The sequence below is a fragment of the Poromitra crassiceps genome (assembly GCF_964638095.1).
Source record: "Poromitra crassiceps genome assembly, chromosome: 3".
NCBI lineage: Eukaryota > Metazoa > Chordata > Actinopteri > Beryciformes > Melamphaidae > Poromitra > Poromitra crassiceps.
Window position 1 is genome coordinate 73885526 of NC_139625.1, and position 26858 is coordinate 73912383.

At 45.4% G+C, this 26858-nt stretch overlaps 1 protein-coding gene across 1 annotated transcript in view; it reads right to left on the reverse strand.

Annotated features, from left to right (window-relative positions):
* Positions 1–26858, reverse strand: part of LOC310772881 (nck-associated protein 5-like) — a gene marked incomplete at both ends in the record, with an annotated part of 254349 nt that overhangs the window by 166684 nt on the left and 60807 nt on the right. Inside the window, one exon of the mRNA XM_083632823.1 lies at positions 15541–15614. Within this exon, the coding sequence (XP_083488949.1) occupies positions 15541–15614 (74 nt within the window). The remainder of the gene's footprint in view (positions 1–15540; positions 15615–26858) is intronic.

Here is a 26858-nt window from a genome sequence, read left to right on the forward strand (position 1 = left end):
CAGGAGGAGGGAGAAAAAGAACAACTTTGTTTCCTCCTCGCGTACGCGGTGGTTAAGCTTAGACACGCTTCTGAGAACAGCTATTTAACATTTGAGTAAAAGTAAGGGGTGTACAATCATTTGGAAACACATCAGAGGTGTTATGGGTCGTTGCAATCTAGCCACGAGACGCATCCCTGTCAACACGACCAGACGCTTTTAGAGGAGGGGTGGGGGGGGTGGTTTCAACATCAAGACGAGCAAAGGAAATGCCAAGCTGTAGACAAGGCTTGTGTTTGTTTACCCAACACAAGCCCACTCTAGGATCTACACGGCTCAAGATGGCAAACACCCAGGGGCTGATGCAAATCACATGGTGGTCACGTTGAAACGGCCCCACAAGACTGTGTGTATTTCTGTGAGTGTGTGTGTGGTTTAACTTGTGTGTGGCAGGGTGAAGTGTGAAACACAATGAATGTGATAGTGCACCGCCGTCATGTTTCATTAAGCAGGGGGGGATGGGGGCGGAACGCAGCGCAGGATGGGGGGCTTGTAAGACATCATCGCCCAGATGAAATGTTCCTCTCCTCAGGGGCCTGGAGAGGAGACTGCTTAGAGAGGAGACTGCTTAGAGAGGAGACTGCCTGGAGAGGAGACTGCCTGGAGAGGAGACTGCCTGGAGAGGAGACTGCTTAGAGAGGAGACTGCTTAGAGAGGAGACTGCTTAGAGAGGAGACTGCTTAGAGAGGAGACTGCTTAGAGAGGAGACTGCCTGGAGAGGAGACTGCTTAGAGAGGAGACTGCTTAGAGATATCAAGGCAGGATTCACTGAGATGAGGTCAAATAAAAGAGACTGAAACACACACTCTCATGAAACAGGATGTGTCATTACCAGTCCTGTAGTGTGAACTACCACAGAAGCAGTTTTGAGGACTTTGTCATGTCTTTGTATGTCTGAGGACAGATTAGTGTGAACTACCACAGAAGCAGTTTTGAGGACTTTGTCATGTCTTTGTATGTCTGAGGACAGATTAGTGTGAACTACCACAGAAGCAGTTTTGAGGACTTTGTCATGTCTTTGTATGTCTGAGGACAGATTAGTGTGAACTACCACAGAAGCAGTTTTGAGGACTTTGTCATGTCTTTGTATGTCTGTGGACAGATTAGTGTGAACTACCACAGAAGCAGTTTTGAGGACTTTGTCATGTCTTTGTATGTCTGTGGACAGATTAGTGTGAACTACCACAGAAGCAGTTTTGAGGACTTTGTCATGTCTTTGTATGTCTGTGGACAGATTAGTGTGAACTACCACAGAAGCAGTTTTGAGGACTTTGCCATGTCTTTGTATGTCTGAGGACAGATTAGTGTGAACTACCACAGAAGCAGTTTTGAGGACTTTGTCATGTCTTTGTATGTCTGTGGACAGATTAGTGTGAACTACCACAGAAGCAGTTTTGAGGACTTTGCCATGTCTTTGTATGTCTGAGGACAGATTAGTGTGAACTACCACAGAAGCAGTTTTGAGGACTTTGCCATGTCTTTGTATGTCTGAGGACAGATTAGTGTGAACTACCACAGAAGCAGTTTTGAGGACTTTGCCATGTCTTTGTATGTCTGAGGACAGATTAGTGTGAACTACCACAGAAGCAGTTTTGAGGACTTTGCCATGTCTTTGTATGTCTGAGGACAGATTAGTGTGAACTACCACAGAAGCAGTTTTGAGGACTTTGCCATGTCTTTGTATGTCTGAGGACAGATTAGTGTGAACTACCACAGAAGCAGTTTTGAGGACTTTGCCATGTCTTTGTATGTCTGTGGACAGATTAGTGTGAACTACCACAGAAGCAGTTTTGAGGACTTTGCCATGTCTTTGTATGTCTGAGGACAGATTAGTGTGAACTACCACAGAAGCAGTTTTGAGGACTTTGCCATGTCTTTGTATGTCTGAGGACAGATTAGTGTGAACTACCACAGAAGCAGTTTTGAGGACTTTGCCATGTCTTTGTATGTCTGTGGACAGATTAGTGTGAACTACCACAGAAGCAGTTTTGAGGACTTTGCCATGTCTTTGTATGTCTGTGGACAGATTTTGTCAACACGATAGTGTCACAACCGTGCAAGATGCAGTCACAAGAATTGACAGGTGTAGTTGACATCACAATGAAGACCAAGGTCGAAAATGGGTGTGATCGGAGCAACCAACCCCCCCCCCCCCACACACACACACACACATTGGTCCCCACTTTATGCCCCTGGCCCATGTTGGATTGAAGACATGGGCGTCGCTCGTGGCTGGTGTGTTTCTAGTGTTGGACTAGTTTGTGTGTTTGGGGTAATAACACGAATAATTACATCTTGCGATGGGATCACACCAGCCACGACATCTGCCACTTAAAACAAATGTAGGCCAGGGGTGCAAAGTGTGTGTGTGTGTGTGTGGGGGGGGGGGGGCAATGTTAGTGGGCCGGCCTCCTTACTCTGATCACACCCAATTCTGAACTCTGCCTTCATTTTGATGTCAACTACACAGCTGTAAAGTTTCATGACTGCATCTTGCAAGGTTTTGATGCTATCAGTAATAGACTATCACAGTGACAAAATCAAAAGGTTTTGACACTATCACAGTGACAAAATCTGTCCACAGACAGACATATAAACACCTGGCAAAGTACTCAAACTGCTTCTGTGGTAGTTCCGGCTACAATAGGTGAAATGATATCACCCCGCTGGCAGATTTATTTCATTTTCTGAAGAGAAATTTGTTTTCAGAACTCAATCGTAGATTGACAGACTGATAGCGGTGCTGTGTTTCCCCAGAGAGATGAGCGGATGCAGGTAAATAGCACAGGTGCAGCCACTGTGACGTCCTCCAGTCAAAACCACACGGCCGTTATCTACAGGCCGAGCCAGCAGATCTACCGCTCGGCTTATCTGAACACAAGGATGTTTTAGAAAACGCTTCACAGCACACAAATCCGTCAAAATAACGCCACGCTTTCAACAGCACAAAAGGAGTAGCGGCACATTCTCCCAAAGCTGATCTTGATAACAAAAATCCTTTCATTGCACAACGGAGAGGAACTCAACTAAAGTTAATAGACATGAATGCTGTCGCCAGCTTTCAAATAATTAAAGGTACGACAAACAATGCTAAAATGCCTGAAATCAGATAAAACATGTAATAGAAACTGTGCAATGTGTATATATATATATATATATATATATATATATATATATATATATATATATATATATATATATATATATATATAATTAGCTGTAAGTCTCTGCTCTTAAACATGGCTAATTGCTTGGAGGAATGCAGGAATGCTATAATACCTCGCTCAATCCAAATACCAGGAATACATGTCACAAGTCTTACAAAAACACATTGTGTATCCTGCTGAGAAACCATTACATCCGTGCAAAACCCAAACAAAAATGCAGTCGACCACTTCTTTACTCTGGCATTCTCTGTTATGCTAAATATCACGTACAATACGACAGCTACTTGGCTTTATTTTGAACCTTGACTGAATCGTATCACTTGACGAAAGCGCTCTCTCCCTTATGGATAATGATATGTGGGCAGAGAGGCAGAGGGGCCAAGCATAGCATATCAGCGCTTAAGTACTGTCAGCGAGCGTGCATGGGAATGCGGTGGTGAAACGACCTTGAGAGAGTATCAATAAAAGGCTTCATTAACCCATTCGATTAACCTCTTCCTCTCATAAGCTCCATAAAACTGATGCATGTATTTAGCCGGGCCCGGACTTCGCACGTAAATCAAGACTGGGTACTTTGGCATTTACAGGAGTGGGGGGGAATGGGAACGGTCCCTGGCCACACTCCCCTGGATGTACTGTACTGTACGGGAGAGCGGGGTAAGATGAAACAGTGGGTTAGTTGAGAGAGGCTTCCACTGGCAACAGTGTCTTCAGTCTCATATACAGATGTGCTCGCAGCACTGTGGCCGCAGGGGCTTTGTTAAGCGGGGAGCTTCTGTTAAGAACAAAGAGATACTCAACACTTTTCCCACTTTCTTTCTGCTGAAAATCAATGTATATGGGAATTTAGTAGTGTTGTTGATGATTGCAGGTCCCGACAATCCTGACATTTAGTGTAAATCTGAGGAATTATTTAAGTCTTGGGTGTGAATTTGGCATCAAGTCTCACACCCAATGCAGAAGATCAGATCGTCATCGTCATCCGACCAGTGACGACAACATCCGAAGTTGGTCCCCGGGCGCTGTACGAGAAAGCGACCACTGCTCCTGGCCTGCCCCTCGGAGGAAAGGACATGCCTGGATGGGTTAAATGCAGAGGACACTTTTCACCGGCCACCATCAGCATGAGTGTGTTGTGGCCGCATGCATGTATTGTGGTGTTCGTGTGACAATAAAAGACGGGCTTGTCCGTTACGAGAGAGTGAATTTGGCATCAAGTCTCACACCCAATGATGAAAAGCAGTGCTCTGAAAGGGACCTCTTGCTGCCTGAACGTCCTCCCCTCCACTGGCTGGTCTCGGGGGTTTGCGATGTCACCCTATATCACACATGGGCAAAATGCGGCCCCAGAGCCGGACCTGGCCCCTGGACCATCTCAATCCGGCCCCCAAGGTCCTCAAAGAAAAACAAAATGACCCCCAAAAACTCAATAAAAAGCAGAATTATGTTAATAAATCTCATCTGCTACAGCCATTGGATTTGTATCACTATTATATCAGGAGATTAACAAGAAATGACCAATCACAACGGGAGAGAGGGTTAAAAATAGGGAATTTCCCTCGAAAATCAGGAGTGTTGGCAGGTATAATCTCCAATGTGTGGCCCTTCGCTTACTTGATGTAAGTCAGTATGGCCTCTGAAATTTTTTTTTGCCCACCCCTGCCCTATATAGTACAATAGGTACTATATACAGTAGGTACAATAGATTTCAGCCTGTTGAGTATCTCTATCTCAATCGATCGATCAATCTATCTCGATCTATCTATCCATCTCTTTCTATAATATCAAAAGCCCCCTCTTTTACCGCCGCAGCGGTACTGCAGCAGCAATGCCAAACCAAATGAGCAACATCTGTAGTTTATTTGTATTTTATCCACAACATGAATAATTCAGTGGCTCAGTTTGCCCACACGTGGCTCAGTCAATTTACCCACTTGCTAGGATCAATTTACCCCCAAAGTCAACATCCTGAAATATGGGTGGATTGTGGACGCATTTGTTTGAGTTCTGTCTCATCGTTCCTAATCCTTACCAAGATAACATTTTGAATGAAGACCGGCTCATCTTACCCCGCTCTTCCCTACTAGTAGGCGCCGATGACTGGACTTACGGATCAGCAGCTGTTTCACCTGCTTAGCTAATTGGTTGAGGCGTTTCACCATCAAGTTCACAGTTTGGCTCCTCAACGACTGACGACTACAGCAAAACTCAACAAGGCGCACTGCTATGCAAGGCCTGTTACTGTAACCAAACAAGCTGTGAGGAGAGGTGAACGGCTCTTTTGCTAATTACAGATGGAACATTTCAAAGGGCCACGCACTTTTTCCATGATTGCTGCTTAGTTTAGCATCAGATTCTTCAGGCTTTACACTTGATGAGCTCAAAGCAAAGCTATTTTCTTTAGAGACACACATGGAAAACCTTAAGAAAAATACCCACTGATTTCAAAAGCTCACTTCACCAAGTGCCATCAGCTAGGTTTTGATCAGGCTTTCCAAAGACGTGTGTAATGGATTGCTTTACTCGCCAACTGAATGCTCTTTGAGGTACTTTGAAGGACTCCTGGGTCGTAAAGTGACCTCTAATCGATGCATTAGGCTAAGTCCCTCACTTCAGAGGGCACCTCAATAGACTCGGGGAGCACATGAGATCTCTGTGGGGCTTAGTGTGATCAAATTATTGCATTAGACCGGTCAACTTATCCGGTTAAAGTTGTAAAATGCGTGGCTCTCGCCCAAGCGAGACGGCGGATCCTTGGGGCATTGGAGGGCTTGCGGGAGGCTGAGGCGTATCCACCTCCTCATGGACAGAACAGGCCTTGCCACATACTTCCACTGAGGATTACAGCCTTTCATCTTGGCCAGAGCGCCGGCAGCACACAGGCGTCTTTGAGGCCAGATACGCCTTGTAGTAACATCAGCCAGGCGCAGACTCGTAAGCTGTTCCCCAGCTTGGGGCTCACGCACTCTTTCTCTCTCATGCGTATACGCTCGCACACTTCTCCTCTCTCGCTCAACCTCCACTTCCTCGCAGGAGGGCAAGGACGTTTTCTTTCATCAACGCCCCCTAATCAACACATTTAAGGAACACACTCACGCTCTCGCCATCAAAGTGCTTTTTGAAACTCTTTGACATTCAACTTATTTATTTTATTATATATTTTTTATCAAGCTTTTTTCTGATTCCCCGCGAATCCACCCCACCCCACCCCACCCCACCCCGTTTTCTCCCCAATTGTCCATGGCCAATAGGGTGTCTCAGTCATTGCTCCACCCCTATCCGATCTGGGGAGAGTTGTAGACTAGCACATGCTTCCTCCGGTACATGTGGAGTTGCCAGCCGCTTGTTTTCACCTGACAGTGAGGAGTTTCCCCAGCAGGACGTAGCACGTGGGGGGAATCACACGATTCCCCCAAATTCCCCTCCCCCTGAACAGGCGCCCCAACCAACCAGAGGAGGCACTAGTGCAGCGACCAAGACTCATACCCCTAAGCCGGCTTCCCACCCACAGACATGGCCAATTGTACCTGTATGGACGGCTGCCCGACCAAGCCGGAGGTAACACGGGGGGGGGGGGGGGGGGGGGGGGGGACGGGACCTCTGACCCTCGTGTTGGTAGGCAGGGAATCTGCCCGGAATACCCGTACGCCAGTGTCATTCAACTTCTGTGGTACAGTGGTAAAACTGTCTTTCCATTTGTATGGATTGTCATTAGCAGCTACACTAGTCAGTAGATTCTTGATCATTAAAGAAATGAAAGAAAGATGTGGACTAAGCACAAGTGAGGGATATACAGTCAGTAGGGGTGCTGATCAAGGACAGATTAGCCGATACATCTGCAGATGAAACTGCACTTAGACAAATTAAAAAGGATCGAGCCCTTGGAGCGGACTTTAGTAGCTGCTCTCATAGCAACAATCCAACCATCCAGGTCTGATCAGGCAAGGACAAATGAGTATAAATCTAGGACGGTTACAGGACAAAACTGGTCAATTTGGTCATTTCCAATTCTACCCACAGGCAAATTCACTTATACAAAGAAACTCCTCTATTACCCATAATCCCTCGGCTAAGCATGCATCTGACCTCACGCTTTCCCCCTGCCTCCTTTGAAGAGCCATTGCTCTATGAACATGATAAATAGCTTATTGATCCACAGATGTCGCAGCTAACGTCCTCTCGACTGCAGCCGCCTGCTCACCTGTCCCAACCCAAGCCCCATGGAGCTGCAGCTGAGTCCCCTGCCTCCCCACTCCCAACCCAATCGCCAGAATAAAATGTCGGCATTGAATGTTTGTGGAATACACAGAAATGTACAATATATGAACATAAATTTGAAACAAAACGTTCTAACATGTGGCTTTTTACGTCTACAGTCTCAACATAAATTTGAATCAAAATGGCAGTTAATTAGAAAACCTGGCTGCCTTTCCACGTTAAACACAAATAAGACAACTTTGGTTATGTTTCGGCAAGTAAAACAACTTGGTTAGGTTTAGGCAACAAAATAACTTGGTTAGGTTTAAGTAACTAAAGCAACTTGGTTAGGATTAGGGTTATAGTTTGTGTTGGGGTTAGGGTTATAGTTTGTGTTGGGGTTAGGGTTATAGTTTGTGTTGGGGTTAGGGTTATAGTTTGTGTTGGGGTTAGGGTTATAGTTTGTGTTGGGGTTAGGGTTATAGTTTGTGTTGGGGTTAGGGTTATAGTTTGTTTTGGGGTTAGGGTTATAGTTTGTGTTGGGGTTAGGGTTATAGTTTGTGTTGGGGTTAGGGTTATAGTTTGTGTTGGGGTTAGGGTTATAGTTTGTGTTGGGGTTAGGGTTATAGTTTGTTTTGGGGTTAGGGTTATAGTTTGTGTTGGGGTTAGGGTTATAGTTTGTGTTGGGGTTAGGGTTAGGTTTATCGTTTGTGTTGGGGTTAGGGTTATAGTTTGTGTTGGGGTTAGGGTTATAGTTTGTGTTAGGGTTATAGTTTGTGTTGGGGTTAGGGTTATAGTTTGTGTTGGGGTTAGGGTTATAGTTTGTGTTAGGGTTAGGGTTATAGTTTGTGTTGGGGTTAGGGTTATAGTTTGTGTTGGGGTTAGGGTTAGGTTTATCGTTTGTGTTGGGGTTAGGGTTATAGTTTGTGTTGGGGTTAGGGTTATAGTTTGTGTTGGGGTTAGGGTTATAGTTTGTGTTGGGGTTAGGGTTATAGTTTGTGTTGGGGTTAGGGTTATAGTTTGTTTTGGGGTTAGGGTTATAGTTTGTGTTGGGGTTAGGGTTATAGTTTGTGTTGGGGTTAGGGTTAGGTTTATCGTTTGTGTTGGGGTTAGGGTTATAGTTTGTGTTGGGGTTAGGGTTATAGTTTGTGTTAGGGTTATAGTTTGTGTTGGGGTTAGGGTTATAGTTTGTGTTGGGGTTAGGGTTATAGTTTGTGTTAGGGTTAGGGTTATAGTTTGTGTTGGGGTTAGGGTTATAGTTTGTGTTGGGGTTAGGGTTAGGTTTATCGTTTGTGTTGGGGTTAGGGTTATAGTTTGTGTTGGGGTTAGGGTTATAGTTTGTGTTGGGGTTAGGGTTATAGTTTGTGTTGGGGTTAGGGTTATAGTTTGTGTTGGGGTTAGGGTTATAGTTTGTGTTGGGGTTAGGGTTATAGTTTGTGTTGGGGTTAGGGTTAGGTTTATCGTTTGTGTTGGGGTTAGGGTTATAGTTTGTGTTGGGGTTAGGGTTATAGTTTGTGTTAGGGTTAGGGTTATAGTTTGTGTTGGGGTTAGGGTTATAGTTTGTGTTGGGGTTAGGGTTAGGTTTATCGTTTGTGTTGGGGTTAGGGTTATAGTTTGTGTTGGGGTTAGGGTTATAGTTTGTGTTGGGGTTAGGGTTATAGTTTGTGTTGGGGTTAGGGTTATAGTTTGTGTTGGGGTTAGGGTTATAGTTTGTGTTGGGGTTAGGGTTATAGTTTGTGTTGGGGTTAGGGTTATAGTTTGTGTTGGGGTTAGGGTTATAGTTTGTTTTGGGGTTAGGGTTATAGTTTGTGTTGGGGTTAGGGTTATAGTTTGTGTTGGGGTTAGGGTTATAGTTTGTGTTGGGATTAAAGCAGGGGTGTCAGACTCATATTAGGTAGAGGGCCGGATTTGTTCAACTGAGACCTCATGGGGGCCGGATTTTTTTTTTTACTAAAATCAATTCGACTCATTTACCCATTTACTTCACAAAAGAAATACTGCTCTTTCCATTTCTCTTGAAACTGCCTGCATTCCGTGTCAACCTTTCTCTTTTTCGACAGCATCTTGTTCAGGGGCGGACTGGGATCATAATTCAGGCCGGGCATTAGATACCAAGCAGGCCAGGCCGATACGAGCCGACGCGCGTGCCGGCGTCCGAAAAATTTGGGCTGTTTAAAGCTCAATTTGGGCCGTTTGAAGCCAGATTTGGGCCGTTTGAAGCACAATTTGGGTCGTTTAAAGCCCGATTTGGGCCGTTTGAAGCCCGATTTGGGCCGTTTGAAGCCCAATTTGGGCCGTTTGAAGCCCAATTTGGGCCAAGTCCAATTTTACAATGAGATGCACCCACTTTAACCCTGAATAAAAGTAATAAAACCACTAGTAAACCAGTAGGCGGTGCCTGGCCTGCTGTTCAGTGAGTGGCCTGACTGCGGGCACAATTTTTTTTTTTTTTTTTTTTTTGCAGGCCAGGCCAGGCCAGGCCAGGCCACCGGGCATTTGCCCGATGTGCCCGATTATGCAGTCCGCGCCTGATCTTGTTGATTCTTTTGTTTTTTGGTAGGTAGCTGAATGCGCGATTCAATTCCAGCGTGGCATCATGGCGGCTTTGTTTACACCTGATGACCTACTGACATACTTCCTTGTAGTGCAGGTTAATTAACTTATGAATGAACTCTTAGCTTGCTTATTAGCCACACGTAGTTCATGATAATGGGGTGCGAATTTAATAATAATAATAAAATAAATAATAAAAAATAAATAAATAAATAAATAATAATAATAATAATAATATTCCAAAACATCTCGCGGGCCGGATGAAACCTGCCCGCGGGCCGGATCCGGCCCGCGGGCAGTATCTCTGACATCCCTGGATTAAAGCATCGCTCAGGAATCAAATGGGCGCTCTCCTGCTTGAGACGGGGAAGCTAGCTCCGCTAATCCAACCCGAACTCCCTTTGGTATCCGTGATGTACTTCAACAGTACAGTCATTCATGTGACTTAATGTTATACACATCATTAGACTATATGACGTGTATGACGTTAATATTCACGTATCTAGAAACATGATTGAGAAATGTTCATATTGTACATTTCCGTGGATTCCACAAACGTACAATGCCAACATTTCATTCTGGCGACTGAGCTGCCCTGTCCCAAGCCCCCTGGATCCCCAGCTGAGTCCCCTGCCTCCCCCCCCCACCCCTGCCCGCCTGCCCGACGCCCTGCTCGTCCCTCTCCGTCCCTCCCCTGTCCTCCAAGGTGTGGAAGGGGTCACAGACAAAACACCATCTGCTCCGGCAGGCAGAAAATGGCAGGTGAGGCCAGCCTCGGGGCTATGTGACGAAATATGGGCCAGCGCTGGGCTGGCACGCACGACCCACTAAAAACAAGGTCAAAAGAAGATTCAAGGTGGAAAAAACACACAAACAGCAGCTCAGCACAGGGACAAATCGAGAGTGGGAGAAGAACGCATTGGAAGTGCAGATAGAGGGACACATTATAATCTACATTGTTTTAATCCGATGGGAAGATGACACAGTCATGGTGCCTTTGACACAGCAGCTTGTCAAAAAGAGGTCAGGCAAACTCTGCTCCCAGGCCGTCATGCTTTTTAGTGGTGCCGAGCATCCATATGTCCCTCCTACACACGGCTGTCACTCAGCACATCCACACAAACCCTTAATAGGGTCCCTTTTCCCCCCTGCACATCCGTACGACTGTGTGTCACCAGTGGACATTTCTAGGCCACCAGTAATGACACTGTAACATGATGACAGAGACAGAGACGGCTTTAAAGAGATGTTCAATCATATTTAATGAGAGAACGCTGCGACCGAGTGACGACTAACTGGCAACCCCGGGTTGGTTCTCCTACTGTACGTTTCCATGTGATGCTGCCAGGTTTGGACTGGTTCCATCTGATGTTGACACAGCGCCGTGGAGCTTTTGTCTGTGTCTGTCAAGGACGTGATCACAATGAATAGACGGAGCAGGAAAGCCCGGCCAGCATCCCACTGCGGTTTTGTGCTCCATCGAGCACTGGTGCTGTGACTGAGTGTGAGAGATGCTGTGTGTGTGTGTGTGTGTGTGTGTGTGTGTGTGTGTGTGTGTGTGTGTGTGTGTGTGTGTGGTGTGTGTGTGTGTGTGTGTGTGTGTGTGTGTGTGTGTGTGTGTGTGTGTGTGTGCATGCATTGAGCATTAGGATGTTTAGGATACAGCAGATGCTTCTGCCAATAAAACTAGAAATAGCCACCTTGCGGTTGCATGCCTCCGCCAGCAACTGAAGTTGCAGTTTACATCCATCTCTGTCCATACTCATAAAATATATGTAGTGAAGACTTGGAAGGAATTTAATAAAAGGTAGTCTGTTATGGCCAGAAAACGTAATTTGTGAAGTCACAGTGACCTTGACCTTTCAACCTTTGACCACTAAATTGTAATCAGTTCATCCTTGAATGCAAGTGGACTTTTGTGGCAAATTTGAAGAAATTCCCTCAAAGCGTCCCTGAGATATCACAATAACGAGACGGACGTGAGGTCACAGTGACCTTGAACTTTGCGTTTCAGTTCATTCTTGACTCCAAATGGACATTTGTGTCAAATTCCATCAAGGGGTACCTGAGATATTGTGTTAGCAAAAATGGGACGGACAGACAGATGGTAGCCTGGTAAACCAGCAGGTCACATGAACTCACATTTCATTTCGTTCTACTAGACCGTCTGGCCTCAAGCCCAGGGAGGGTGTTTGCAGAAACTGCAAAGCGTACTAGCCAATCAGCCACCCGCCTCATAGTTGACATCGTAACCAGCCAATCAAGAACACCGCTGGCAAAACAGTAATTGCCTGTCCGCCTCGAGAAGTGACGTCAACGTTCGTCGAGTTTAAACAGCCATAAAGTGCAGTTATTGCAGAAATAGACTCACCAACAACAATTAAGCGAGTACAGGAGTATACAACAGCAGAGTTTCTCAGCGGAAAATATGTTTTCGCTGTTCTCCCATATGGATTTGGATTTGACTGGATCCAACAATTGGCTGAAGGAGTTGTCTGTCAAGGCAAGCACACCCGCCCAACTTCCGCCCACTGCAAACACTTGAGGCCAGACAGTCTGGTAGAAGGAAATGAAATGTGAGTTCACGTGACCGGCTGGTTTACCAGGCTAGACAGACGGACGGACAATGCCTCTGGCCATGGCTGTTGTCAGTGGAGGGATAAAAAGGATGAAAACCAAGTTGAAAAATATCTATTTATCTAGATCCATGTAATTAAATCCCAGGATGTCCTCTCTCAGGGAAAAACCTGGTCCCAATAGAGGGAAAGCCACATCATATAACACAATTACAGGGATATTAGAGTAGAAATCTGTATCCCCACACGACTCCAATGAGTACTCTGTGTGTAAAAAAAAGTCATGATTGTCCCATCTGTGTACCTCACCAGTGTGAAACGACCCTATAATATGGTACAAGGAGGGACATGAATGCAGTGGGTCAGTGGGTCATGAAATAGGGATGCGGAGAACCAGTGGAATGTAAAGCCTTCTCTTTCTCCTCTTGACGGATTGATAGGCCCCATATTCTGCGGGGCGGGGGGGCGGGGCGGGGGGCCGGCGAGGGGCAGCGTCTACCGAGTCGTGAGACGCCACCTAATAAGGCGAAGGAGGCGTTTTCTTGACTTGCGGTCTGTGTTTTAGCCGAACAAAAGCCTTTGTGAAGTCATTTATCACTGTCGCCGCTCCCAATCTAACAAAAAACAAAGCAGTACAGATCCTGCCTGGTGGTGTTGTTGGTTCTTAAAAAATGCGTCTGCTTCAAAGACGTGAGGGATTCTCGAGGCACTCGCTGGATTTGCGTCGGTTTGTTTACGATGTCGGGGCAATCCCGTATGTGACTGTGCAAAACTTCTTTCAGTGTTACCTGTCAGTGCGCTCTGTAGCTGGAGACACAAGGGAGCGTGTGTAACTGATGCCAGGGTTTCCCCTGCCTATCAAAGGCACCTATTATTGGCTGCCGCCTTTGTTGGCGGAGGGGGGTAATTATTATATATATATATATATTGTTCTGCCCCCAAATCCAGTGGGATCCCTTGATCCATCGAGTGGGATTCGCAGCATTCAAGGGCCAGGATTGGCCAACGTAAACTCCAGTCCCCAGAACGGTCAAATCAAAATCATCCACACGCTATGTCCTGCCTCTCTACCCTGTTTCAGTCAGGGCAATGTTTGTTTTCAGTCAGAAAACCCACTGCAACCCATGTCATGCTGTCTTTAACGGTACCAGTTAGCAGGTAATAAATGTATGAACATGTTTTGAACTTACATGACATATTTCGCTGCTGAGTCAGGTGAGCCGAGGGCCGTAAACTAGCCTGCATTAAACCAGCTCCAAACAGCTCAGTCTTTTGGAGCCGTAACAGATCAAAGTTGTATTTGTCACATGCCAAGGTACAATGTACAGTAAGCAACACAGTGAAATGAGGGTCGGATTCGGTAGCAGGGCAAAACTCTGCAAAATAATAATAATAAATATTATTATTTTTACAATATTCAATAGGCCTACTGAGAAATATGGCAACAAATATCACAATATTTAATATGATCGAAAATGGGCCCATAACCTAGTGTACACCGCAGATGCCACACATGGTCTCCAGCTTTTGCCACCTTTGTCTCCAGGGACAAAATCCAGGGAAAACAATCGATGCTCCCTCGACGCTCAGCAGCATCACATGCCTGCAAATGTGGAACACTCATCTTATCTGATCCTCGATTGAAAAAGAACCCAATTCAAATGCAGAAGACTCCTGCAACATCAGATTGAGTTTACACCAAGGGGGTGAACCACGCGACTTCACCCAAGATCCACCACAGGGCTAGTCTCAGCTCCCAGACTTGGAGATCTCCGCCTACCAATCATCTGGGAACTTGTCAAAAATAGTAGTATGAACGGCGGTGAGAACGGTCGCTAACAAACCTACGCCCCTTTGTCAAGTTACTGGAAATGATGCTCTCTCCCACTTTTCCTCTGTAGTCAAACAAACCGGAGATCACTTTGTAACACAGAGAGGAACTTTTAAAACATTGAAAATGGATGTCCGGAGCAACATTACAGTATTTAATTAGATTTATCCGTTTACAAGCGCACAACTTCTGCATGTCAAGACTGGGCTGTTTTTTTTACTCTCGAATAATTAGAGAGTAAAAAACAATGAGAGTCTAATTGTTTCCACCCAGTTTTAACAATGAAAGCTGGGAGAAAGTTCTGAGCGAGCGACGCGGATAGAGACGGAGATCTGAGTCTACCACAGGGCAGAGGATGGGTAACGCTGCCCGCCCCAATCGCACCAGAGGATTTACAAGTTCATGGCTTTGAAACAGCCACTTGCGACCGCGGTCCTCCGGCCCAAGCACAGGTCAGTCCGTACAAAGAGATGTGGGTCATTCTAAGTGGCTCTTAGGTCACTCTGGGTGTCAAACGAAGACGACTCCCCTCTCTTATAAAGAGGGGTCTGGCTAGAACGGGAGGGTCATTCCTTTACACATCACTTCCTTTATTAAGGGGCTGCCCTGGCCTAGTAAAGGGGATGGTCAGTGGTCATCCATCCCCCCCAGCCACCCACTCTGAGACCCGTATCCCCCTGTGTCCAACCCCCAGCCCCTCTCTGCTCACTCAGGGGGAAAATTACTTTGAGCTGGGGAGGGGGGGTACAGCTCCATTGAAATGGAGAAAGGGTCCTACAAAAGGGGGTGAAGTTTAAAAAATTGTCTCTCTTTTCTGTGGGGGCGGCGCGTCACTGGAAGGGCCAGGAGGATAGGAGCATGGAGGGGACAAGGTCATTAGATTGGCATCTCCATAAGCTCTTCATTCCCATTGTCTGGGGCAAATCCCCTCCAAAGGACCTCCATGAGAAATGCCCCCAGTCAACCCCACACTGGGCCGAGAGTCTCCCCCTTTGTCCGCCACTTTTAGTGTGCTTCCAGCACAAAAAGCATTTCTCAAGACCGCCGTACAAAGCTTGTCTTGCGCTCCAAACCAAACAACATTGTTCTGCTGCCTCTGGTCGGGAATGGATTGCAGGCAGCTGCTGATATCCACAGGCAATAAAACATCTGCCCAAAAGTCTTCGGGCCCTCTTACCTTCGGACATTTCGACGCTCCTCCTCAAGCTGCCTGAGAAGCTCCTCGATGCTTTTGTCGGCGTCCATGTATTCCTGCCAAGAAGGGATGAGAAAAGCCAAGTGTAAACAACGGTTTCAATGCGCAAACACTCACAGTGAATAGAAGTTAATTGGAAACACAGGCGGTTTATTCTTAGAAAACATAATATTATACTAAATTGGTTCAATGGGTACCACAAGTCTCCCCTTTACAGATAAGGTAGCATTTTTCACAGCCTAGCATTAATAGCTTATGGATTGATTTCTTGTTGTTGCTCATCATCATTGTCTCAACAAATGTGTTATGCATGCAAATACTTCTGATGAGTAAGGGGGGAGAAAATGTGCTTTTGGGTATTTTGCCGAAATGTTTTTTTATGTGGATGGATTATTAATTTCCCTTATGCCCAATTTCACATCCTCTGTTAATGAAATACAAAATATTTAATATATAAAAAACATGTAGGGAAATACATCATCTTAGTCTCGTGTGTTGATCAGAATTGTGATTAAAGGGTTGGGTGGGCCCCGGAAGATTTTCAGATTTCAAAGTGGGCATTCTTAAGTTTGGGAAGCCCTGCTCTATACCAGTTCTGACAGCAGAGGGGGGTGGGGGTTGTTGTTTTTTGGAGATGACAACACATCAAGAGGCATACAAATAAACAAAGACAGATGGACGGACAGACGTGCGCTTCTCCATAATCTAGGCCTGATAAAACTCATTAAAAACTTTGCACAGCACATTACTCCTGCTCTAGTCATTAGCCTATCAGAACACAGCACATTACCCCTGCTCTAGTCATCAGCCTATCAGAACATGTTTAGCTTGTTGAAGCAACAGATATACCCTCGACTGATAGGGAGGGAAACATCAGTAGTATGTTTGATTTTTCATTAAAGCTGTGTTCACACCGACCTATTAAAGTTTTTCGCTGGCATCGAGTTTACATACAAAGTCAATGCAAACTGAAATATCCCAACTCAAGCGAAATTACGCTGGCATCAGTCGCTCGCTGTTCAACACTGATTGGCTGCCGTGTGAGAGTGAGTCAAGGATCACACTGGCTTGGAACAAACCGCTGGTTTATTGTGTGGCAACAAACCGCATTGACAGCTGATTGACAGGCTGACAGCTGACATGAAGTGAAGTCTGTACTACCGGTATAGAGCTCGCGTTAGGAGCACGCTGATAGGCTTAGCTTGTAAACAACTACGGTGGCTCGTAGTGGACAAATATCATGACATTGCGTAACGTTATAGCCCCCAGATGTCCGTCAATTATTGTGCCTGTTAAGCGATTTAAACAGAGCGATTCCAAAGGGTTGAATCGAGCGACAGAGAGAAAAATAAATATCTCGGTGTGAACACAGCTTAGGGGAAAGCACTGCTGGTATCAATTATACTGTTTCAAATGAGTATTGTATCCATTTCTAATTTTTAGTACCGATACTATCGATCAGGGGCGGTTCTATGCCTTTTTTGGGTGGGCTTTAGCCCACCCAAAAATAGTCTCAGTCCACCCAAAAAAATAGAGGCAAGTTTGTGCATGTCCCCCCCCCCCCCCCCCCCCCCCCCCCCCCCCATGTTCTTAGGGTGGGCTGAGACAAAAATTTAGGGGGGTTCAGCCCACCCGAAAAGTTTCTAGAACCGCGGCTGCGCAGGCGCTCCCTCCTCCATCTATCTGCCTAATCCCACATCACTTCACACAGGTCACACACAGTACAGCAGCAAAGTGATCCTCCACAGTCCACACAATCGTTCTCCCCACTCATGATCAATGAAACTGTGAGGTGAGCATTGAGCAGTTAGAGTCGTTAGTAGTTACTTAATTAGCGTATATTGATATGCAAATTAGCGTTTCGTAGGCTAAACAAAAGAACTTGTCGCTGTGCCTGCCAGACAAACGGGTGGACTGGAGGAAGGTAGGTAGGCTACCATGGCACCAGCCAGCCATGTCATGCTAGCTCCCAGTAAAGCGGGTGTAAATGGATGCGATGTTTTTTGAGAAACATATGGGCACACTGGCTTGGAACAAACACTGAAACTTATACCTGTGAACGGGAGGGTCATTCCTTTACACATCACTTCCTTTATTAACTCATTCACCGCCAAAGACGTCTTTGACGTGTTATCAGGAATAGCCATCCACGGCACGCCAAAGACGTGTTTGACGTGTTTTTGTTTTACATGCTTTTAGCATGTACAGAACATGCTAAAAGCTCACTTTTTTTTTCCTGGTGAACCCAGAGACGTACATCTTCATTTTGAGGTATTGCAAATCACTTTGGTGCTAATAGATAATTTACTGTGGGTCTTGAAATATGACCAACAATTATGAAAATCTTTGGCCTGTGCTAAATATTGGCAGTCCTAAACTGGCCATGAATGAGTTAAGGGGCTGTTTCCCTTTTAAGTATTCACAGGCATAAGTGACAAACATATTTTCAAACGGGTCCCTTGTTATCTGAATGAAATTAAGCCCTTCAGAATCGAAACTTCTGCTTTAGTGCTTACAGTATATTATTATCTTGTCGGAATATTATTCCAGCCAATAAGTTAGGAAGTTCCCTTTTGATTAAATTTTACTTTTGTTTTGCCTACAAAGCAAAATGTTACTTTACTTGAAACTCCCCTGAAGTGATTTTGGTATTATTTATGCAAGCATAATTCTACCATATAGTAAGTAACCTGTATGCAGAATATATATAGTATATATAGGGAAACAATTATTTTTTCATCGCTGTAAAACCACAGAACGGTAAAGAAGATATTGATGTGTGTAGTTCTTCATAGATCTAGTCTCTTAATTTTGATCTCAAAGTGTGCCAGTTTGATCCATTTTTACTTGAAGCTGTACAAAATTTTGGCTGGGCTGAGCCCACCCAAAGCTCTGATGCTAAAACCGCCCCTGCTATCGATATTTTTGACAACCTTATGAAGTTCATTGGTGAAATGTGCACATAAGATGTAGTTTGCCCACACAGTCAAATCAGCATGTGGACTGTGTATTTTCTCAGCTTTGTTTCTATACATGGGATTTCCAAGTGTGAAGAACAGGAACCAGCGCAGAACTGCTTTTCAAAAGGTGTGATTAATCGGTGGAGTCTCTCTCTCAAACTCTCTCTCTCTCTCTGTGTGTAACTCCAGAAGCACCTCTGGGTAACTTCTAACGGCTGGCCCAGGAGCAAGCCCAGCTGTGTAATGTCAGCTGGGAATAACCCACACTCACAAAATGTGCGCTACTGACTTACAGCATGGATGAAATGAGCTCAGGCTCAGAGCAGAATGGAAAAAACAGATGTCGGACTCCCTCGGCTTCGGCCTAATGATTTGCTTCTTAATGGTCTGACTACATAAAACAGAAGGGGGCGCGACCATAAGAAATAGGCCACATACACCATACACACATAGACATGGTGCTTCAACCATCTGGGCTTGGAGACACGGTACAGTAGAGTTCTACCTGCATAATACAGCCAGTTGTGGCTTGATGCTGTCAGATTGTAGCGGCCCTGGTTGCAGACTAATTAATGAGATGTTAGCTTGACAGCTCATGATGCATCTCCTGGGTAAACGGTTATCTCCCTGGGACAGATGCTCTCCATTGATTTCTAGACTGGCCGGTCATGTGCTCTCAAAGTGTACCGTAATTGAATAATGGGGATTCCCATGGAGAGGTCACTAGGCTGGGGATGGCAGAGTCTGCTCATTAGTCAGTGGCAGGAGTAAAGCACTTCTGCGCAAAATAAATACATTTGTTTATGTTCAAATTAGGGATGCACATGGATCTTTTTTAACCTACATGTATATCTGATATGCCGATATTTCCAACTCTTTTGGCCAACTGCTGATAATATACTAATATATGCACACATTTTTTTCTACCTAATTTCAGAGAACATCAAGTCTCTCCTGTGGTGGAATTAACACATTATTGTAGGTACTCTTATCGTGATGGCCCACTGGCAGATGGAGACATACAGTAAATACAATGCTTTTCAAAATGTACACATTCACTGGGGAAAATAAGAAAACTGGAATGTAAAACATGTCATATTTTCTTTTATTTATGTAACATTTTCTTTCAAACAGAACAGTAAGATTCATCCTACTTAAACAGCGTAATGCTGTCCCTGAGCCACCACAGGAGTATTTGGGCATAATTAAAGTGTCGTTTTATCAGCTTGTCATATCCGCGGAAATGTTCATTTCGGGACGATGCTGATATTTCATTTCAAAGCCTTTACCGGCCGATACCGATCACGTGCCAATATCATATGCAAGCACATTGTGAATCTGTACACTCAACGAACACTCAACACAACCCAAGAACCTATACTTGTTTGTCCAGAATAACGTTGAAATTGTTTTTAACCTTCCTGTGACCCACCTTCAGGTCCTGCTCCCAGACTTTAGCACCCGCTGCTCAGCCGGAGCTTTTTTAAACCTGTAGCCTTGAGACTGAGCTTGTGACAGCCAGACGCTCAGAGGCACAAGCGGCTGGTCTAAATACAGCGTCAGCGAGTCAAGTTGTTTTGTCTCCTCTCTCTCCTCCCAGGGTGCCACTGTCCCGCTGTCGCTCCTGGAGCAATTATCACACTTAATGTCACATGTGAGACTGTCACTCCAAGACAGCCAGCACCACGGGCTCGCACCACGGGCTCACACCACGGGCTCGCCTCGCACCACGCTATCGCACCACGCGCTCGCCCCGGTGCCAGCGCAGCATGGCAAGGGCCCAGGCCTCCTGCTGCGTTGGCAGTCAAGGGCACTCTAGTCGAATAGGATCGAGGCCCAAAACATCAAAACAGATCAATGCTTAACAGTGAGGCGCCATCTTTTTCCATTCCTTGCACACTTTCCGTTATTCCCAAGAGAAAACAACAAAGTAACAAAATAAGCAAAATAACAACAAAAAAATCAAATTTTTATTATTTCTTTCATCATCATCATCCCGATCAAATTTGACTTGACCAATGCAACAAATAGTCCATGTTTGGAAATCGACCAATTGCATTGTGTGCCAACATGTGCCCCACAGCCATCTGGTAGTCGCAGATTGCCACAGCACCCAGCTGGGATACCACTCACACTGCAGCTGAAAGGCCATTTAGTGCTAAACTAAGCTCCCCAAAGTTTCATCTGCTGTTGGTTCCAGCAAGAGTTCATCCAAATCAGAAACCGTGGCTAACAACAGACCATCTTGCGATTGGATCCCACACCAGCCGCGCTGGGCGGGCGGGCCGGGGGAGGGGGGACTGATGGGGGGGGTTAGGGGGGTGATGTCAACTGCACACCTGTAAAGTTCCGTGACTGCATCTTACACGGCTGTGACGCTATCGCATTCACAAAATCTCTCCACAGACAGTCAGACAGACAGAGATAATAAGGCTACTGTGGTAGTTACCGCTACAATAGGTGTCTCCAGGACCACATTTGGCTATGATCATGATCTCACACACACACACACACACACACACACACACACACACACACACACACACACACACACACACACACACACAAAACACAATACCAGCCCCGCTGTCATGGCTGGTATTCATCACAGTCATGTTTCTCCTGACTGGGTGGGTAGATGGGGTGACGCTGGTAGCTGCAAAATGTGTTTTCCAGTCAACATCTTCACAAATATCAGCATTATTAGTGATGCAGGGTTGATGGTGTTCAGTAGTAACACGATTCAGTTGCAAAAACATCAACAAAACATGCAAGAAAGCAGCATTATTACTCCTCACTCTGCACTCTAATCAAATGAAACGTTTGACACGGTTCTCCTTCTCCAGCCAGAAAAAAAAATGTCTGGAATAAAACGTCTGTCTCCAAAAGACCATTAGCAACACGATCCCATAATGATTAGGGCCCGCCGCACAAAGGGGAACCTTCTTCGTCAAAGCGCGGTGTCAGGGGAAATATTTACAGGCCACATCAAACGTGAAGTAAAGCTGCCTAAAGTCTCTGTTGTCATCGTATAGACCTCTCCTAATGATAGTCTCTGTTGTCATCATGTAGACCTCTCCTAATGATAGAGTCTCTGTTGTCATCATGTAGACCTCTCCTAATGATAGAGTCTCTGTTGTCATCGTGTAGACCTCTCCTAATGATAGAGTCTCTGTTGTCATCATGTAGACCTCTCCTAATGATAGAGTCTCTGTTGTCATCATGTAGACCTCTCCTAATGATAGAGTCTCTGTTGTCATCGTGTAGACCTCTCCTAATGATAGAGTCTCTGTTGTCATCGTGTAGACCTCTCCTAATGATAGAGTCTCTGTTGTCATCATGTAGACCTCTCCTAATGATAGAGTCTCTGTTGTCATCGTATAGACCTCTCCTAATGATAGAGTCTCTGTTGTCATCGTGTAGACCTCTCCTAATGATAGAGTCTCTGTTGTCATCGTGTAGACCTCTCCTAATGATAGAGTCTCTGTTGTCATCGTGTAGACCTCTCCTAATGATAGAGTCTCTGTTGTCATCGTGTAGACCTCTCCTAATGATAGAGTCTCTGTTGTCATCGTGTAGACCTCTCCTAATGATAGAGTCTCTGTTGTCATCATGTAGACCTCTCCTAATGATAGAGTCTCTGTTGTCATCGTGTAGACCTCTCCTAATGATAGAGTCTCTGTTGTCATCATGTAGACCTCTCCTAATGATAGAGTCTCTGTTGTCATCATGTAGACCTCTCCTAATGATAGAGTCTCTGTTGTCATCATGTAGACCTCTCCTAATGATAGAGTCTCTGTTGTCATCGTGTAGACCTCTCCTAATGATAGAGTCTCTGTTGTCATCGTGTAGACCTCTCCTAATGATAGAGTCTCTGTTGTCATCATGTAGACCTCTCCTAATGATAGAGTCTCTGTTGTCATCGTGTAGACCTCTCCTAATGATAGAGTCTCTGTTGTCATCGTGTAGACCTCTCCTAATGATAGAGTCTCTGTTGTCATCATGTAGACCTCTCCTAATGATAGAGTCTCTGTTGTCATCGTGTAGACCTCTCCTAATGATAGAGTCTCTGTTGTCATCATGTAGACCTCTCCTAATGATAGAGTCTCTGTTGTCATCATGTAGACCTCTCCTAATGATAGAGTCTCTGTTGTCATCATGTAGACCTCTCCTAATGATAGAGTCTCTGTTGTCATCATGTAGACCTCTCCTAATGATAGAGTCTCTGTTGTCATCATGTAGACCTCTCCTAATGATAGAGTCTCTGTTGTCATCGTATAGACCTCTCCTAATGATAGAGTCTCTGTTGTCATCGTATAGACCTCTCCTAATGATAGAGTCTCTGTTGTCATCATGTAGACCTCTCCTAATGATAGAGTCTCTGTTGTCATCGTATAGACCTCTCCTAATGATAGAGTCTCTGTTGTCATCGTATAGACCTCTCCTAATGATAGAGTCTCTGTTGTCATCGTGTAGACCTCTCCTAATGATAGAGTCTCTGTTGTCATCGTGTAGACCTCTCCTAATGATAGAGTCTCTGTTGTCATCATGTAGACCTCTCCTAATGATAGAGTCTCTGTTGTCATCATGTAGACCTCTCCTAATGATAGAGTCTCTGTTGTCATCGTGTAGACCTCTCCTAATGATAGGCCGCTGGAATAATCCTCGGCGTAGGCGAGGGAATGCGAGGAATGCAGCGTGCTTGTTGTCATGTGAAGCGGGTGAGGTATTTAAAGTGGAGATTTAAAAGCATGCGACTGGCGTATGTAATGCCGTGTGTTATATCTCCAGCCAGGCATTCTTTGTGACGGCTTTACGCCGTGAGTGAAAGCCGCAGTGTTCCCACGAGGCCCAGGTACTCACGTGTAGAGAAAAAGAGAGAAGAATTTACTGAGCGGAGACTTTATCTCAGGCATATTTCTCAGGTCCGGCGCTCGAAAGGGCTCCAACAATCCCTTCCAGCGCTTAAAACGTCCTAAGAGCACGAAGCTCATAAGGAGTGCGTAATCACTTCCACAGAAAAGTACACTCAATCATAGGGAGGCATCATAAAAATGGCAACAACTTCACGAGACAAGCAGTAAAAGTAAACACCTTCTGAGATTCATGTGTGTGGGGCATCTGTTTGTTTACCTGCAGAATGTATTTGAAGTCAGTAGGGTTCGGCTGATATGGCTCTTTGAAGGCCGATACCAATAGAAGATATTATCAAGATCTTTCGATTTCTGCGTTATCGTGCCAAAAAATGACAAGTATTCAGTGTTTTCTGCTGGATTTTCTTCCATTGAGGTTGGGTAAGCCTCTGGAAAGCATTAGACCCTCATGGGACACTCTCCATTGGATACCAGATTATAGTGTAATTGCTTTAGGTGTTGTTGGATGCTCTTTAAGGCAGAACCACAGCTATCTAATGGCAAGGAAACCCTGGGATAGATTTGGATTAAAAAAAACAAAAAAAAAACGATTTAAATTAAGATTGAATTTACAGAAAACATTATTGAACAATTAAATCAATATAACTGACATGTGCAAAGAGATCTACCTTATCAGCAGTGAACCACATTTGGTTTGACCGCAATGACCACATTTAATAACTCCCAAAGCACTAGATATCATTTTGATGTTGCATAATCTGCTTTAGCTGTCATTTTAGCCCTGGATCTTGTGTAGCTGTTTTAGACGAAGCAGCATTATTACATATACATTATTTAAACATTGCATAAACACTTATAAATATAAAAAGAATATGCACAAGAGAAGTGCAAGAAAGCCAATGCCTTATTTTTGTTATACCCCAGAAGATAGTCTAAGATGTAGACATCTACTAAACTTGAACATTGAGACCCTATTGCCTCATTTGAGTCTGGATGTCTATAACAGCTCATCAATGACATATCCCTCTAACCCTAAAGAAGTTTAAAAGAAAGAAGAAAAAAAAGAATAAATCATGTGTATGGTGACATCTCCTCCTAATGTCTGAACATCCATATCTTATGCCTGACAGGCTTTTGCTGTTGCGATGGTGTGGACGGGGTCTGTGGCAGGGCCAGGCTATATATGTTGCGATGGTGTGGACGGGGTCTGTGGCAGGGCCAGGCTATATCTGTTGCGATGGTGTGGATGGGGTCTGTGGCAGGGCCAGGCTATATCTGTTGCGATGGTGTGGATGGGGTCTGTGGCAGGGCCAGGCTATCATCTGTTGCGATGGTGTGGATGGGGTCTGTGGCAGGGCCAGGCTATCATCTGTTGCGATGGTGTGGACGGGGTCTGTGGCAGGGCCAGGCTATATCTGTTGCGATGGTGTGGACGGGGTCGGTGGCAGGGCCAGGCTATATCTGTTGCGATGGTGTGGATGGGATCTGTGGCAGGGCCAGGCTATATCTGTTGCGATGGTGTGGACGGGTCTGTGGCAGGGCCAGGCTATATCTGTTGCGATGGTGTGGACGGGGTCTGTGGCAGGGCCAGGCTATCATCTGTTGCGATGGTGTGGCCGGGGTCTGTGGCAGGGCCAGGCTATATCTGTTGCGATGGTGTGGATGGGGTCTGTGGCAGGGCCAGGCTATTATCTGTTGCGATGGTTTGGCCGGGGTCTGTGGCAGGGCCAGGTTATCATCTGTTGCGATGGTGTGGACAGGGTCTGTGGCAGAGCCAGGCTATATCTTCCTGGTAATGTGTTTGCTGATGCTGCTGCTCTATGACCTCAGGTTCTCTGTAATGTTTACCCGGTCATGTTTACCTCGTGTGTGAGGCCGTTTGATAAGGAGGCCCCACTCCCACCCCCGCTAAGCAGCTGATTTTCTGCACGGCGTGAGTCTCATATCCAGTCCCCTCCAACTGCTCATGTGTCTCCTAATCTTTATGAAATTTTAAAATATGAGCGCCCCCACTACTTTGGCACTCGGAAATCAGGGAGGGAAGCGGCGGGGGGGGGGGGGGGGGGGACTTGACGTTCGTAGAAGCAAGCGGGCACATGCTTATACACACAACACACAAACAGACACACACGACACACACACACACAAAGCAATCTGTTTAAGATTAATGGTCCAGATTTTTCAGTAATAAAACATTAGATTCATTATTCATCCCTATGAGCTCTGCTAGTGAGCGTTCTCTGCACATTCACACATTCTTCCAGATTAGGAGGGATGGGATGATATCCTAGACAAGCGTCTGGTTCCTATATAGGCTTCTTTGGAGCCGACTGAAAACGGGACTAAACCGTGAGCTAGATAAACCTAGATGACCCAGTTGCGGGCGAGGTCGACATGTGCTCCTTGAAGTCCTCGCCGAAAATGGATTTCCCGCAGCACCTCAAGACCTGAAGACAGATAAGACACCTTGCAGAAGCCCGTAGAGCCACGCAATGCAGGCTGGGAACCCCGACCCTGCCAAAGACAAGGCGACGAATAGAGATGCACAATGAAATCGGCACGTCATCGGTATCGTCCAATAAAGTTTTTAAAATTAAATATCTCCATCAGCCCAAAATGAAAAATTGTCAAAAAAATGTCAGGCCAATAAAACGACGCTTTAATTATGCCCAATGCTTGATGCTTGATTACAATAAATGCTGGACGTAACTTGTGAAATAGTTCAAATTGTCCCTGGTTGTGGTGGCTATTGTCAGGATTGTCTCAGGTAGAGCATCATCCAAGCCTGTTTAGGTAGGATGAATCTTACAGTTTTGTTTGTTGAAGTTGTTTTCTTTTTTCTTCCAGTACATTTTTAAAAGCATTCTATATGCAGACATAAGTCTGCATCTGCCAGTGGGCCATCACGATAAGCGTAGGCATAATAATGTGTTGATTCCACTACAGGAGATCATGATGTTCCCTGAAATTAGGTGGAAAACATGCATATTGGTATCAGCAATCTGCCAAAAATATATATATATCGGCATATTGGCAAAAAATCGAATCGACGACCCCCTATACTCTGTCCACCCCAGTAGTTTCAACCCCACTCTACCCCCCGACCCCCAACCGTCACATCGACCTATCTCTGTTCACCGCGATGCAGGCGCAGACTGATGACATGTCGCTGCGGCCTTCAGGACCCGCTCAACGCAGACTGAAAACCCCCAGCGGCGGATTTGATGGAAAGTGGTACTCCCTAAATGGGTTATGGCAGTCAAAGGTTATGCCAATAGAATGTAAGATTTCTTTCTGTGGGGGTGTTTTTATGGCATACTTGAGACTGAATTATGATAGTGACTTTTCAAGGTGTGGGAGATACATCACATCTGATGCATCTGGGCATTCACACTTGGCTTTCTGCCACAGATCAGACTGGGATTTTCCAATACTGCGATTCTGGGAGACGTTATGTGGGCGCCGG